Consider the following 16,497-nt stretch of genomic DNA (forward strand, 5'->3'; position numbering starts at 1 on the left):
TTGGTTCCTCTAAAGAACATAAACTAGAATTTATAAAGTAACACGGGCATAATACTTCATTTACTTTTTTACACACTTCTTGACAGTTACGAGGAACAAGACTTTTCTGTTATAGAGACAAAATTACATATTAAGGATTAAGTAGAAAATGTCTACTTTAAAAACCGGACAGTCTTGGCAAATGCTCATTGTCATCTGATTTTAAAGGACTTTTTCTAGCATACATAAAAACTCACAAGTGTTCGAAGTAGTTTCCAAAAAGCAAATGGGCTTTTTCTGAAGAGTTGGGAAATCCCATCTTTAAAGCTTATATATACAATAAAATAACACACATGAAAAGCAAAACATCTAATGAATTAGTATAACCCCACCAACACAATGTTTGTTACCGTGTTTAAAAGCATTTATTTAAAATACGTCAAACTCCTTCCAAAAAAGACGGAAGACACATGAGCCTAATTCTTATATTGAACGAGGTATATTGGTAACAACAACAACAACAAAATTCCTAAATGCAAATGGACCATCAGTTGCCCAAATATCAAACTGAACTTTGGCAAAGATAGGAGTGTTATACAGAAAACACAGTCAGTACATGGTCTCCCATATCACGGCCCATTCATTCACTCACCCTTTCAGAGGATGACTTACAACCCTGTCCCAGACGACTCAGAATTTTAATCATATGGTCTGCTAACACTTATTCTTCTCAAACCTCAGTACTACAGCTATACAAATTACACTTTTAAGATATTTGAAACAGATATTGAATTTATTGGTTGGCTATGAGTAGGAAAATACATCAGTAAAGAAAAGAGACCCTGTATATAAATATAATACTAGCTAGTTACAATTTGACCAAGAAGGTTCCACTGAAAAGAACAGTAAAAGCCCTTGTTACCACCAGTCCATAGGTACATATTCAGTTTCCCATGACCCTTATCAAAGAGCTGCCTAGGCAAATGCGACATTCTTCAAGCTTAGTGCAGATAATGTGCTGGGTTCTGTTACATGAACGGTAAACACAAATTAGCCCAGTGCATATTACACAAGATAATGTACTGTGAATAAAGACTAGATCTTCTATTTTAGACGCTACTTCAACATACCGGTTATTAAACTTTATGTAACTAAAAAGAAGAGCCAAGTGAACATCTTAAAATACTGTTTCTGAGTAGGGGAGAGACACTTGCTAAAGGTGTTGTTTGAATTATCTGCAGCATTTGTATGGAATACTCTGATAGGTTCATTAAAAGAACAAACTGCTGTAATTGCTTTGCCTAGGTTGGCTTTTGTCTTACAGATGACATGACCCCAAGACCTTAGAAGTCACTATGGAAACGAATTCCATGAATTGAAATAGTAAAAAATGGAATACTACAACTGGAATTTGTCACTGAAAGCTTGAATCTTAGAAAAGCTTTGAAATTTTAATTTCAACATTTAGAAGTGCATTCCACCCAATTTAATAATGTCCTTAGGTTTCAAAGTGCTAACTCAAAATAAGTTTTCCTGGCTGTCACCAAATCAAGAATGAAAACACATTTCTTGGAGATGTTCCTTGCCTGTCTTCTAGAACTACTGAAGTTTCAATCAACAATTTCTACAACTTTAGTTTAAATTATGCCATAAGTTAATTTTGATGAACATTATTTAAATTCTCAAAGCATAAATAATTACCAGTAATATGGTAAAATGTACTTCAAGAGATTTACAACAATTGAGTGCCTCCAAATTTCTGATCAGTAAAAACAGAAAACATACCCCAAAATTCTCTGTAAAACATTCATAAAATGGATTTATCCAGCAAGAACACTGAAATTACATTATGGCAACACCACGTTAAATATATGTGTTACAGAATTTTGAAAAAAGTCTATACTGTGAAAACATACTAATTTTTATTGCATTTTAAGGAGTATGGATTATTGGAAATTACTCAGGACACAGAAAAGATTTAAAACACAAAACTTTGCTTAACAAAAGTTATCAGTCTATTTTGGTGTGACTGTTCAGTCCCTACGGACCCAAAATATTTCTTTCTCTTTTGAAGGTGACACTTGTAAATCTACACCCTTGGTTCAATTTATCACTAGATGGAGAAGCTGTTCAAACTGGCCCACAGAATGCAGTGTGCCCAGAAGAGGCAAGAACAAATAGTTGAGACACAATAGGCCCTCATATCTTACTATGCTGCCCCCAAATTCGAATATATTGTAGACAATAACAAACACAGATGAAAACATTTTGTGTAAAGCTCAAACCTTTAGCATCTAACAAGTGCACTCTAGTTCCAGCATCTACAAAAAGAATACATCCTCTGTTAACAAATACAAATGAGTAAGTGCTTCTCCCCTCCCCTGTCCATAAAGCTCTCTGGACCTGTTCTCACGTAATGCAGATCATAGGAAAAGCAGTTCCCTTGCCTCATCAGTCCAACCAGCTCCAGCTCGCCCTCGCTGGAAATTGTCATGATGCACGTTACCAACACAGTGTTTAGGAAAAATGAGTAAACACACCTTTTATTCACACTTTACAAAAAAATAAAACAAAACAAAACAAAAACCCCATAAAAAGTTATGCATTGGTTCTACATCAGTAATACCAGCTTTCCAATGTACTGATTATAAACCGGATGTGTTTGGTGTCAGCACAACTTAAAACAAAAAGCAAAAAATAAAAAGTCATCACAACAAAATCTTTAAAACCCTCAAAGGAAAAACCAGGTCCCAGACAAAGATTCAAGATCAACACCTTTTGGAAAATTCTTTAAAAAAGAAAAAAAATCATTTATTTAAACAGCATGTAATTTTATTTTCTCTTAAAAACAGAATAAGCACATTTAAGTGCTGAATATTTTTCATAAAATTTTAAGTCATTATCCAAAATGACTCATTCTCTGTATAAAAATTAAGAACATCTCAACGTTTTTTCTTAATGCTCACATGGTGTCCTTTTGCTCCCCTGCCTGCAGTTGAAACAAAAGCAGTTAGACCACGTTCCCTCTGAATTCATTTGACTTTTGAGAGAATGAATGAATGAGAACAGAATACATACAAGTTACCTTTGCAAGTTAAAAGCTGGCTTTAATCTCTAATCTACTACTGGCACTATGGGCAAAATACAGGGTACAACAGAACCTTTCTCGGTTGACCTACTAAAATGACTCAGTCACTTTATAAATGATCTGAAGAATTGTCGTAGGGACCTGTTTTGAAAATACATCTCATTTATACTGTTTCATAAATGGAAAATTATTTTCTTTTTTTTTTTTTAAAAAGGAATGATTAAAAAAAAACACATGGAAAACAAAAAGAATTCACATGATAGTAGTATTCTGGGTGACGAACAGCACTGTGCAATGACAGACACCAAGAAGCAGTGCTTGGGTCTGGTGAGCAAAGACCCAGGGACCCACCCTATGAACATGTTCCAAAATGGGATATTCAATGCTTCACAATGGAAAAAAAGCCACAGCTCATACAAAAGCATTTTCATAAAATTCCCACAAATGTTAAAACAGTATTTAAAAAATATAAAAGAGGATGCACAGATTTTCTCTGCATGCACAGGCAGTGCTTGGTGAGAACAAATTTAGGCAGGCACAGTGGAGATAGGACAGGAAGTGTCTCAAAAAGGAGTTAAGAAGCTGTATCCAAGCAGCTGGAATTTTTTAACTTAAAAAAGTTAAAGATTAAAAAATATCAGAATGTACATATATCAACCATTACATTCAGTCCATAAATGCCTACAGATCATTCACTGCTCAGCTTATCTGTCCTGGTAGACAGTTTTTGTAAAAACCCAGGAATTCATGAATAAGTTGCCTCTGGTCTGAGAAAATGTCCAAAGCTTTAAGCAGATTTAGATTTAAAGAGCAATGTTCTCAGTTTAAAAATAAAGTAGTACAAAAGGGCTAACAAAACCCTAACAGTGCAAATCATCAGCAGAGAAAGTCTGTTGCAACTTCTTTTACAAGCTGGCCTTTATAACACATGAAACAGTAAAAAAACTTAGCCTTAGTTTACAATACAATCATTTCCAAATCTGAATTTTTAGTACAAAATTTCATAAATCAGGTCTTCTGTGGATCATATACAATCATAAAGGCTAAATTCAAAGTCTCTATTTTACAAACAAGTCTGAAAAGGGAGGGAGTAGAGTATGGAAGAATGGTCTCTGGATGTTATTACTGGCCTCAAAAAAGTAGTGCTACAGATTTCTGTGCAAAGAGAATATGCTGTTCAAACATTTTCCTATTTCAAGGCATGAAAATATTACATTGGATAGAAGAAACAGGAAAATTACTTGTAACAAATTAAAGATAGGTGTAAACACACCGATCCCTGTCTAACAGTATATAAAGCATATTGGGCTCAGAATTTGTCTGTTGCTAGCACCTGGCTTTCATACGATATCCTTATCAAATAATCAAGATCGAAAATTCAAATCCTCAAGGAAAAGAAAACAAAACAAAACCCTGGTGGCCATACCTCACTCCCCCACATTCAGATTTTATGAGTTTACAAGTGAAATTGAGGTTGTCCTCTGAAGGTACTTGACTACCTCCTGCCAGGGAGGTGAATGCCGTTGACTTGGGGCAGGAAAGGCAGTAAGAGCTCCAGTTGTGCAAAAAGTGAGAAGTGGTCGGAGGGGATGAGTGGATGTGGGCAGCCGCTGATGTTATTCTCAACTAGCCAGTGGTGGTCCAGAGGTCCCAGGATGCCTAAAGTGTTCAGCTGAGGTTTAGAATAGAAGATGTAGTCAATTATACCCTGAAAAATAGAAGGAAAAAAAGATACAGCCTCACATAAGAGAATACTGAAACACTGAAAGCTTTCAAGACATACCCTTACAGTCATGTTTGGTAAACAAAGAAAGTGGCTGGCGTGTGAGAGGTAGGAAGACATAAACCAAATTGTCCCCCAAATGTCCAATCTAGCAGAATGAAGACAGTTTAGGTAGGAAAAATAATCATGCATTCTTCCTCCTTTCTGGACTTTTTAGAATCTTTAATGAGACCTACAGGATCCTTCGTGGTATGGCCTCTGCTTCTCTGCCCAAACTTGATTTGTAACATTTTCCTATGCTCACTACCCTATCACCACACTAGCCTTCTTTTTTCCAGGTGGGGGTGGGGAAGACATTCCTTGAAGATGCCAAGCTCTTTCTTGCCCCAGGGCCTCCACATATACTGTTCCTTCTGCCTGGAACACTTTCTTCTTTCTACATGTCAGTTGGTTCATTTCTTCTCAGCCTTCGCGTGTTGAGTTCACCTTCCAAAGACCTTCTTGAATCCTGCCCTCACCCACTTAATACCTGCTACCACCTCCAAGTTTATTCTCTTGCTAAGGCGTACCCCAGGTGTAACTACACACTCATCTGCTTGGTTGAGACCTGCCTCTCCCATCAGACTGTCAACTCCATGAGGGCAGGGCCATCTCTGCCTTTCACATCCTCAGCAGCACCCAGCACAGCACCTGGCGTCTATTTGCCCCTCTCCTCCCTGTAACTTGAGCCTCTCCTCAACATGGTTTCAGCCAAAACTATTTAAGCACACTCAGGTGTCTTCCTATCTCTGTATCAGCAACAGGAACAAGAGAGAAAAAATCCCTATCTCTCCCACCTTTTGGTTATCAGCCTCGCCTCCTCTTTACATTTTTTAAAAATGTTTATTCATTTTTGAGAGGACAGAGCATGAGTGGGTGAGGGGCCGGGGGGGGGGGGGAGACACAGAATCCAAAGCAGGCTCCAGGCTCTGAGCTGTCAGCATAGAGCCCAACGTGGGGCTTGAACTCATGAACCGTGAGATCATGACCTGAGTCTAAATTGATGCTTAACTGACTGAGCCACGAAGGTGCCCTCCTCACCTCCTCTTTAAAACAAAAATCTAAAAAATTGGTTTTCACTATCAATCACCTCATTCTTCAACTCACCACATTCCAGTCTCTGTGCCTAGCTCTCCAGTGAAGCATCTTTCACCAGCATCTTTCTGAAGCACAAAGCACACTCCTCTTTCCCTAGAAAGGCCTTCTTTCCTTGTCAGGTAGGCTCCTACACTGCCCTGGTTTTCTTCCTCTCTCTGTTTACTCTTCTGTTGTTCACATGTTCATTTTCCCCAGAGTCTCCTCTAGCCTCTCTTCAACCGGACACACTCATTTGTTCCCAGGGTTAAATCTACAGTACTGTGGCTCCTCCAAAGTCAAATTAAAAAGATTTCAAGCTCTAAGTCTAAACAGCGCTCCCCCTCTAAAATTAAGAACCAGCTAACGCTAGTATTTTCACTCTAACACATAATCTAATCTGAATGATTATTTTTTCCAGGAGGTTAGAAATGGAAAACTAAGATTTAGCAGAGCAGAAATTCAAAAGATGGTTAAAAAGGGCAGATGAATGCAAGTCCTAAACAATCACCGATATTATCATTTTATTTATTTATTTTTTTAACATTTATTTATTTTTGAGACAGAGAGAGACAGAGCATGAACGGGGGAGGGTCAGAGAGAGAGGAAGACACAGAATCTGAAACAGGCTCCAGGCTCTGAGCGGTCAGCACAGAGCCCAACGCGGGGCTCGAACTCACAGACCGCAAGATCATGACCTGAGCCGAAGTCAGACACTTAACCGACTGAGCCACCCAGGCGCCCCAACAATCACTGATATTAAAAATGAGGAGAAGCTCTAAGGCAAGGCTCCATATTGTAAGCCGTTAACTGTGTATGAAATAAATAGAAGATGTATTTTAAAATGGCTAATATAAAACACATTTTGGCACTTGAGGAGTACAGTTTCACTTAAATTATAATATGAGAGATGAAATATGCCACTCCAGCTGACACCAAATTAGATACTACACAGTACTTTCCGAACAGCTGAGCATATAAGAAATGTATCTGCCCCAAAACAGTTAACTCAGGATTTACTATCATTATTTCATATGACTTCTCACCCTGGAAATGATTCTATCAAGTACCTCTCAAGTAGGAATGGGACATGGATCACATCAAATTCCACAGAAGAGTGATAAGAGAACACTGCTGTGAAGTGATTCAAGATGGCTTGCTTCCAGTCTGAACACACACCCACACTTGTGTTCAAAGAGAAAGCGCATGCATGTGTGCACATGAGTGGTTGCGGGGAGGGAGGTAGCACAGAGGAAAGGGAGACAGAATCCCAAGCAGGCTCCACACTCAGCAAGGAGACCAACGTGGGGCTAGATCCCACGACCTTGGGATCATGACCTGAGTCAAAATCAAGAGTCGGACACTCAACCGACTGAGCCACCCAGGCACCTCTACACATCCACATTTTAAAGACATAATAAAGTTACAAGACTCTCCAAAAAAACTGGAGGTTTGAAAAGTTTCTCAATCTCAAAAGTCACCTTGAAATCGAACGTGTAATTTGTGTAAGGCATCAGACCGCTCTCGTAGGCACTCTTCAACTTGAAACCATGAGTGATCCTTCCATTGGTTGTCCCGTTTTTCCCATTACAGCTGAAGTTTGTAAGACTCTCATTATATCTCAGTTCCTTAAAATCTTTATGATTTGTTTCTACTCCACCGGTACTCAAGTATTCCACAACACCTATAATGAAGATACAGGTCCTTTGCTCACTGTCAAGTAGAATATGCAGTGTACAAAACTATAATGTAATAGTAAATACTTTAAACAGCACGTTCCTCCTTTCTAAAATGTTTGGTTGGTTGTTTACATCTCCTAGAACCTATCTAAATCCATTTTTACATGGTTTTGATTGTAGTATACTGCATATTTTATACTTTGCTGTGGCACATGAACTCGTGTCTTTTCGATCACCATTTTTTTAATGGCTGCTTAATACAACTGCCCTGGTTGTTTCATATTTGTTAAACACAGTTCCGTAGTTCTTAAAAACTTCAGGTTGTTTCTTCTACTTTTTAAAAAGAATTAATACCATAATCAACATCTTAGTATGTAGGTTTCTGCTTATGCTGAATTATTTACTTGGTATAAAATACCAAGATTAGGATTAATGTGCCATTATACATACTGCCCACTACATAAGAGAACGCCACCGGTTAGATGGGCTCTACAAATAGTTCTTTTACTTTGCATTTCATTAGTTAACAAGGTTGGACACTTCCCCATGCGTCTGCCACTATTTTTAACACTGAAATGAGACTTACTATGTATTATTTGACTAGAGTCTCCCTTTGCCCCTCAGATACTTTGTAGCTAAACAGAATGCAGAACACACATACAGCAACTACTAGAGAATAGTTGTCAACTGCTTTAGCAGCTGTAATGCCCAGATAGCTTGATGAGATGACTAAAGAATTATGGACCTCAGCTACCTTTACTTGCCCTGAAAATGAATTTTAACATAGTTACAGCTCCCATGTATCGTGACGGCAGTGATGTACTAGTGAACTGAACCAACCCAAGTGGACGTATGTGTGTGCATGCATGCTTACACACATACACAAGTGCCAGGGAAAGTATTTTGTGTGAATGAGAGACTATAATCAAGGAGGAGCTGAAATATAAAAAGGAGTAAGTACTTAGTTTGATATTATAAGAACTACGGCTTGTTCACTGTACTATCTAATGGAAAAGTATTCAGAAATAAGCCTTTCTGTATTCTTCTGCTTTGTAATAAAAATCAAGTCCCTGTTTTTTGGTGTTTTGTTTTTTTTTTGTTGTTGTTGTTCAAATCACTTGCCCGATCTGTGTAAATAAAGGATCTCAATTTCCACCTAAGGTTTATTTTTTTTATATTAAAAAAAATTTTTTTAACATTTATTTATTATTAAGAGACAGAGAGAGACAAAGCACAAGTGGGGGAGGGGCAGAGAGAGAAAGAGACACAGAATCCGAAGCAAGCTCCAAGCTCTGAGCTGTCAGCACAGAGAACAACACGGGGCTTGAACCCACAAACCGCGAGATCATGGACCTGAGCCAAAGTCAGACACTTAACCAACTGAGCCACCCAGCACCCATAAGGATTATTTTTTCTAATCAAGCCCACCAAAACGGAAATCCTGTAAATATCCAATTTAAACTGGTTTGTATTACTACATGCTGGAATCCCAAAGAAGTGGTCTTAATAACCTTCTCAGAGTCTGGATTATATGTCACCTGGGGATATGGAAATCTAATCACACATTCTTTCAAGTTATCAACCACGTGTTTATCGAAGATGATTAATGTCCTTCCTTCTTAGGTTTTCATCTCATTTTTAAAATAGTCTCCCTATTTGCACACAAAATATGTTAAACCTGATTCATAGTTGACGTTACAAACTGAATATTCATTTTGACTAAATTTGGGATTATCAGAAATGATACCTTACAAAAACATTTTAAGTCAAAAAAGCATTCTATATAAAAGAACTTTTCTTACCAGAATCTGGCAAAGAATTAAGATCTGCACATAACACCAGTGGAATAGTTCCAAATTCTCCCAATACACTGGACTGGAGGTTTCGTGAGGCTTTATCAATAATGTTCTTCACTTCTGAGAGGAACATCATAGTTTGAACCAACTTCACATCAGAGTATTCAGGGTCCCAATGCATATGAGCATTAGCCACAAGAATAAGTTGTTTTTCTGTTCCAAGATGGGGCTTTCCAGCTATATTAGATAAAAAGAAAAGAAACAGACAGACAAAACCCGCCCATCAGCCCATATATTCTTACAGGATTCTTAAAGGATTCTACAGTTTCCAAACAAAAAAGGACCCTAAAATTTACCTAACAATCTCCGGACAACTAAATCAATCAACAGGACCACAAACCTGAGAAGCAGTCATCTATGCCTCTGGGTGAATAGCCTCTGGGTAAATACTCTTGAGTAGAGGGCATTCACTACTTGAACAAAGCCCATTCTATCTCCGCCAAAACAGCTATCTCCTTGAAACTTCTAGCTTCATCAAGATGTCCTAAAGTGAGTCTCACAAAATCAAATCCACAGCCTTTTTTCCTAGATATGTTTAATACAGTCACCAAGCTCCATCTTCATTTTTGACTCTTCAGGTTAAGTATCTCTAGTTCCAACTGTTCCTCAAGTGACAGAACTTCCAGTTCTCAGCACGATGGTCACTCTAAATATACTTTTAATTTGAAATAAGTGGTCCATTTATCCAAAACGCAAGACATTTAAAGTAATGATTACAAGTAGGTCAGGAAGAGAAGTTAGCTTACAGAGTATCCTTGCTGTTAAGAAATTACGGGACTGTATGGAGTTCTTCTCTCTGAGCAGTTATTTTAACTAATATTTACTTCAACATTGTTTTTGTGTGAAAAATAGTGGGGAGCAAAAACACCCATTTGTCTCCTCTGTTTTATGCCTTTCAAAATTTGGAATACTTTTCTGGGCACTGCTTTCTCAATCTTAAGCTTTGTGGTAGAGAGAAAGGGATAGGATATTTTAGAAAGGACTTAAATTCTCACTGAGTTTCTTCAGGTGTTAGACAAGACTATTAATATGTAACAAATTTTCTGCTTTCTATCAGATTTTGGAGGTCAATTTTACAGGAAGTGAAAAGGTCACTCACATGACATTTCAATCAATTCCTTTCGAAGTTCTAGCAGTACTGCAACTCCAATGTTATCTTTTGTCATGACTCTGTTCAGCATGGCTTCAGACCCTTCTGAATTTGCCATTGCTAGCTGATTAAATTCAACAGTGTGTTTCTGAACCAAAGTAAATCTAAAACACAAACAAAACACACACACAAACATAGAATTGGGAATACCAAAGTATTAGCTTTGTGGGAAATGCAGTTTTCCCGAACTTCCTGAACAAATACAATGGCAAGTAAATCACATTATGGAAAATCGTCCACACTTAACACCAAGCTTCCCACATCTGTTTCAAGTTATTCTTCGTCTGTTACTGATACAAATAACATCTTGAAATACTTTTACAATGTAAGATAAGGTAGTCATCTTCTGTGTAAGTTTCATGTTGGAATAGTCCATCTTGTAATTTTTAAATAAATCTTTTCCAAAATCTGGGTTTAAGAATCCCTCTACCATCCTAGAGGGAATGTTAATTACAAGAAGTTTCAATTAACAATTGGAGTTAAACCCTAGTAAACACCTGAAGAAACAGCAGCACTTCAACAAGTCTCCAAAACAAGATTATTTCTGATGATTTAAAACAAAACTATGGAAGAGTACTGTTTTACTGAGCAGTAACAACAATGCTTCATTCTCTTATTTGTCGACTAATTTCCCACACCCTTGACTCCCTGCAAATACTGAGAAAATTTTCTTTTTAAATGTAAGAGGACTTACTTTCCGTCTTGAAGAATATTGCACAGCCATCGACATGTTTTCTTCTTGTTCTGACATTGTCCCTAGCTCTAGATTTAGGACTAAAGAATCCATTATAGCCACGTTCTTTCAGTTCTACCAGAAAAAAAACTGTAATACTGTTTCTGTTTCAACCTCCTGAAAAATTGTAAATGGCAAAGTTATTTCATAAGACAAAAAAATCAGTCCTACGCATTAACTTTATGTGTACAGTTTGAGGGGCTCAAATAATTTCAAAGGACTGCTATGCACAATGAGGACATAACATCTTTCCAACATATTTATCTGAAACCCTACTTGTCATTTTATAGATACCTGCTGGTATCCTATTGCTTAGGAGTAAATAATGGAAAGACATACACCTCCATGTGTGTATATTTTCTTATGTTTTATAATAGATGGGGAACAAGAATCAACAGAGGTAGAAGGAACATCACAGATCATACTTTCAGACCACAGGGAGAAAGTGACTTGCCCAAGGTCATATGAATTATCAGAAGAGGACTGAGACCCCAAAGTTACTGTGCATCAGGTTCAACGCTCTTTCCACCGTGTCCTAATTCCTCTATTACTGCTGATGGTAAAGCAAAACCATACCTTGACAATGCCACAGTTTCAATAATATTTGCCACCCAATTAAAAAATAGTGTGCAAGGGCATTTGAGAGGGAAAGATGAATATTTTAACTGTCAAAGCAAATGCCTAAAACCCAAAATAACCTATTTGCTTAATGTGGCAGCACAGCGCAGCTAAATGAAGCAGGTAGTGAATATTCCAGGATTCACTAAAAACAGAAAAAGCCAATACTTTAGGAAGTGCTAAAGCTGGAACTTTAAATGTGTCAGGGTAATGCATTCCCATTTTGCTCCTTGCTTATCAACACTGGGGCATTTGTACAATTTAAACACTGTTCCAATGACTTACCTGAAGACTTATGATATCAGCATTGCAGTTCAAAATTTCTTGAATAATGGCCTTTTTCCTGTAGTCCCAATTTAGTGCCCAAGATGGACAGTAGCCGTATAACTGCCGGGTCGCATATTTATCACAAAGAACATTATAGCACATGACAGAAAACAAGGCTGTAGGAAAGATAACTTTACTTATTCACACACGTGGCAGAAAAAAAAAACATAATTAATATCAATAGTTTTCACTTAAATGCTAAGGTTGACTTTATTCATTCAATATATATTCATTGAAAAGCTACTATCTGCCAGACATAGCGGATATAAGTTGGATAAGGAAGGAAGGTCAGATAGGTGAACAAATTATAACATAATGTGTTAGCTAATGCTACAGAGATACCACAGAAGGCTCAAAGCTAAAAGACTAAGATCTTGAGTCCCTTGGTCTGTAAGACCAGGGCTCCTCATTTCTATACTCCCCCTACCACTTTGTATCCTCTTAATAGGCATGGCTTATTTTCTTTTAAAGAGCAACTATTATTAATTCACACAAAAGGAAAAGGTATCATAGACTAAATCCTATTATACACATCATGTAATTCCCAAACTATTTTCATACAATTTAAGTTAAAAGGAAATTAGGGGTCATTAGTTCAATTTCTCTCTCAAGTAAGTGCTTTAGCTGACTTACAATTCTGTAGTATCAAATACATTTGGAACATAATAGGGTTTGAAAACTTCCAATATAAAGATTTTGGTATATTTATTATAACAAATGAGTCTGATCAATTCTTTACAGCCCAATTAAAAAATAGTGTGCAAGCTGGGGCGCCTGGGTGGCTGTCTGACTTCAGCTCAGGTCATGATTTCACGGTTCGTGAGTTCGAGCCCCATGTTTGGCTCTGTGCTGACAGCTTAGAGCCTGGAGCCTGCTTTGGATTCTGTGTCTCCCTCTCTCTCTGCCCCTCCCCCCATTCCTCTCTCTCTCAAAAAATGAATAAACATTTAAAAAAATTAAAAAAAAAATAGTGTGCAAAGGCATCTTTTCAACATAATTTCTTAACAATGGCATCACTAACATTACGGGTGGGTAAATTCTTTGCTGTGGGGGGCTGTGCTGTGCACTGTAGCATGCTCAGCAGCATCTCTGATCTCTAACCATGAGACGTCAGTAGCACTTCCCCTATTTGTGACAATCAAAAAATGTCTCCAGACATTGCTAAATGTCCCCCAGGGGATAAAAATGCCTGAGGTTGAGAAGCATTGCTCTACAGCAGACCTACAGCATATTACAGAGGTCAGGTAAGCAATAATTAAGTCTTTATTATGATCTCCCAAGCCAAATCAATCTCAAGCATACAAATGTAACACAGTCCATAATCTAAAGAATGCCAACAACACTGTTAGATATGTAATATCAAGTAAAAATAGTTAAAAAATATAAGGCTACCAACCAGTTGGCCTTGTTCTGTCCGGTTCTTGTAACATAATCCAAGATCTTGGAGGTGGCTGTTCTGTTGAAACTAGTTGAATATAAACACAAAATTAAGTAATATTCTTACACATCTTCTTGAAAAAATCATTTAAGCAAATGACCACTTACTTCTTTTTGCAGTACCTGCCAAATTATCAAGCAAATAGTTCAGTAGCCTTCTTGTTCCATCTGGTTCCAGATAGAGGTTCAATATATCCTGGGTAAGTGGATTTCCTGGAAATATTTTTTAAAAAGGTAAAATGAAACCAAGAAAGGTAATAAAATATTGCAAAAGTGAAAAAACATACCAAAATTATCAGACCTATCACAATATATGTAGTTATTAGTAAGATACCAAACTAGAGGAAATATTTTTTCAGTTTCTGACATGAAGAATAAAAATGATTGAAACCACGTTCTGCAGAAGTATCCAGAAAACAATTATTGTGGACTAATGTCAATCTAGAAGATATCTAATAGTGCTCTGTATCTGGCCCTGTGTCATCAACACTTTTATGACAACCAAAAGCAAGTGAAACTGGACGGGGAAGAATGGGAAAGAGGACAAGGGAAAGAGGACAGCCACTATAATGGATCAGAGAATCAAAAGTTAAGATGCAACAAAGCTAACACGAAGATATCCTCATGACAGATGTAGTCTTCATTTAGATTTTTAAAAACTCTACTAAATAAAGCAATAACAAGATGGGACAGATCTGATTTAAGATCAAGTTACTGGAGCGCCAGGGTAGCTCCATCGGTTGAGCATCTGACTCTTGATTTTGGCTCAGGTCATGATCCCATGATCCCAGGGTTGTGGGATTGAGCCCTCTGTCAGAGTCTGTGCTGAGCATGGAGCCTGCCTGAGATTCTCTCATTCTCTTTCTCTCTCCCCCTCTGCCCCTTTCCCCTGCTCATGCTCTCTCTCTAAAATAATAAAAACTTTTTTTTTTAATTTTAAAAAAGATGTAGTCACTAAGGAAAAGGGAAAACCTCAGGATTGTGAGCCATCTGTAAATTCAATGACGGTTTCATAAGTGCTAAAAATGAAAGCAAATGCAATGATTTACATGTATCTACAAGAGTCTCAAATCCTCTCAGAAGGATTTCTTATATGCTTATGAAAATTAACAGTATAATGAACTGTTTTGAACAGTGAAGGTCCTGGATACCATAGCTCCACTTTAAGAAAGACTAATAAGAAATTTTATAAATTGAAAAGGACAAATGATTTATAAATCATTATAAAGTGATTATAAGATGTTAACCATGCCAAATGAAAGAAGTTCAAAAGATACTGCCCCCCTCACTTTCTCTGCCAGAGCAGTTAGAAAGAGCAAAATAAGTTTAAGTAAGATCCAAAGTTTTATAATATAATATGAGTACGTCCAGTTTCAGGTGAAAATCACTCATCCTACCAAGAACTAGGAAGAATTCAAACTAAATGAATAAAGATAAACAAGACTCAACACCAAGATGACAAAAACATTAGAATAATCTGACCTAAATAGAGCAGGCATGTTTCAATGAGCACTTCAATGAGAAATTACAAACATGCTTGAAATAAATGAAAAAATAGGAAGACTCAACCAAGAAAAAGTTTTGGCAAATTAACAAAACATATTTTTAAAAATGGAAATATTGAAACTGAAAAACTGAATACATGAAATAAAAAGCTCGGTGGATGGGTTCAACAGCAAAATAAAGCATTAAAGGAAATAATCAGTGAACTGGAAGACAGTAAGGAACAACAGAAAGGAAACTGAACAACAGAACAACAGAAAGGAAACTGAAAAAAAAAAATGAAAAGAGCCTCAGGAACCTGTAGGACCACAAGAAAATTCTAAGGTTCATGTCCTCAGAGTTATGGAAACAGACAACAAGAAGCACAGAGCTGAAACAGTACTCAAATAACAGCTGAAAAACTCCCCAGATTTGGAGAAACACAAACGTGCAGATTCAACAGTCTGATAAAATCCAAATAGGACACATTCAAAAGAACCCACAACAAACCACACAGCAACTAAACTTCTAAAAACTAAAGACAAAGACAATGTTGAAGGCAGCCAGAGTAAAACACCTTCCCTCTAGGTAAGAGTAAGAACTAGGGGAAACACAACTTGAATGAGCAGATTTCTCATCACAAGCCATGGTGGTTAAAGGGAAGTGGCACAATAGCTTTAGGTGCTGAAAGAAAAGAACCGACAACCCAGAACCAATCCCCAGTGAAAACAGCCTTTAGGAATGAAGGAGAAATAAAGACATTCTCAGAGGACTGAAAACTAAGAGAATCTGTTGCCAGCAGGCCTACTATAAAAGAATCAGAACAGAAGTTCTCTAAATAGAAAGGAAATGATAAAAGAAGGAACCCTGGAACATAAGAAAAAAGACCATGGTCTTTAAAAAGGGGCAAACATAGGCTTTCCTTCACTTAAGGTTTCTAACTCATGTTCAGCCGTTAAAATGTCTTTGTAACACTGACTTGGTTCTAAATATAGGTAGAGAAAATATTAAGACAATGATACTATAAACAGGGGGCATATGAAAGGTCATAGAGTTAGAGATTCTATTATTTCACTCAAAATGTAAAATGATAGCCCTACAAGACTTGATAAGTTATGTATGTTATCACATGAAACTTGCTTCAAATATAACAATACAAGCAGGCTGAAAAGAAAAGGATGGGAAAATATACGTCATGTAAACCTTAACAAAAGGAAAGCAAGGGTGACTAATATCAGATAAAGTTGATTTCAGAGAAAATAAATTTACTAGAGAAAGTGACATTATGTAATGATAAAGGAGAAGACACAGC

General features: G+C 37.1%; 1 protein-coding gene across 1 annotated transcript in view; it reads right to left on the minus strand.

The window, feature by feature from the left end:
- Positions 1-751: 751 nt before the first annotated feature.
- The window catches only part of CNOT6 (CCR4-NOT transcription complex subunit 6), a 75,722-nt gene continuing 59,976 nt past the window's right edge, over positions 752-16,497 (minus strand). Inside the window, 9 exon segments of the mRNA XM_030315953.1 lie at positions 752-4,775; positions 7,385-7,587; positions 9,385-9,615; positions 10,538-10,692; positions 11,279-11,409; positions 11,412-11,438; positions 12,225-12,382; positions 13,663-13,731; positions 13,827-13,916. Coding sequence (XP_030171813.1) covers positions 4,563-4,775; positions 7,385-7,587; positions 9,385-9,615; positions 10,538-10,692; positions 11,279-11,409; positions 11,412-11,438; positions 12,225-12,382; positions 13,663-13,731; positions 13,827-13,916 — 1,277 coding nt within the window. The 3' untranslated portion in view covers positions 752-4,562.

The sequence above is a fragment of the Lynx canadensis genome, chromosome A1, assembly GCF_007474595.2.
Source record: "Lynx canadensis isolate LIC74 chromosome A1, mLynCan4.pri.v2, whole genome shotgun sequence".
NCBI lineage: Eukaryota > Metazoa > Chordata > Mammalia > Carnivora > Felidae > Lynx > Lynx canadensis.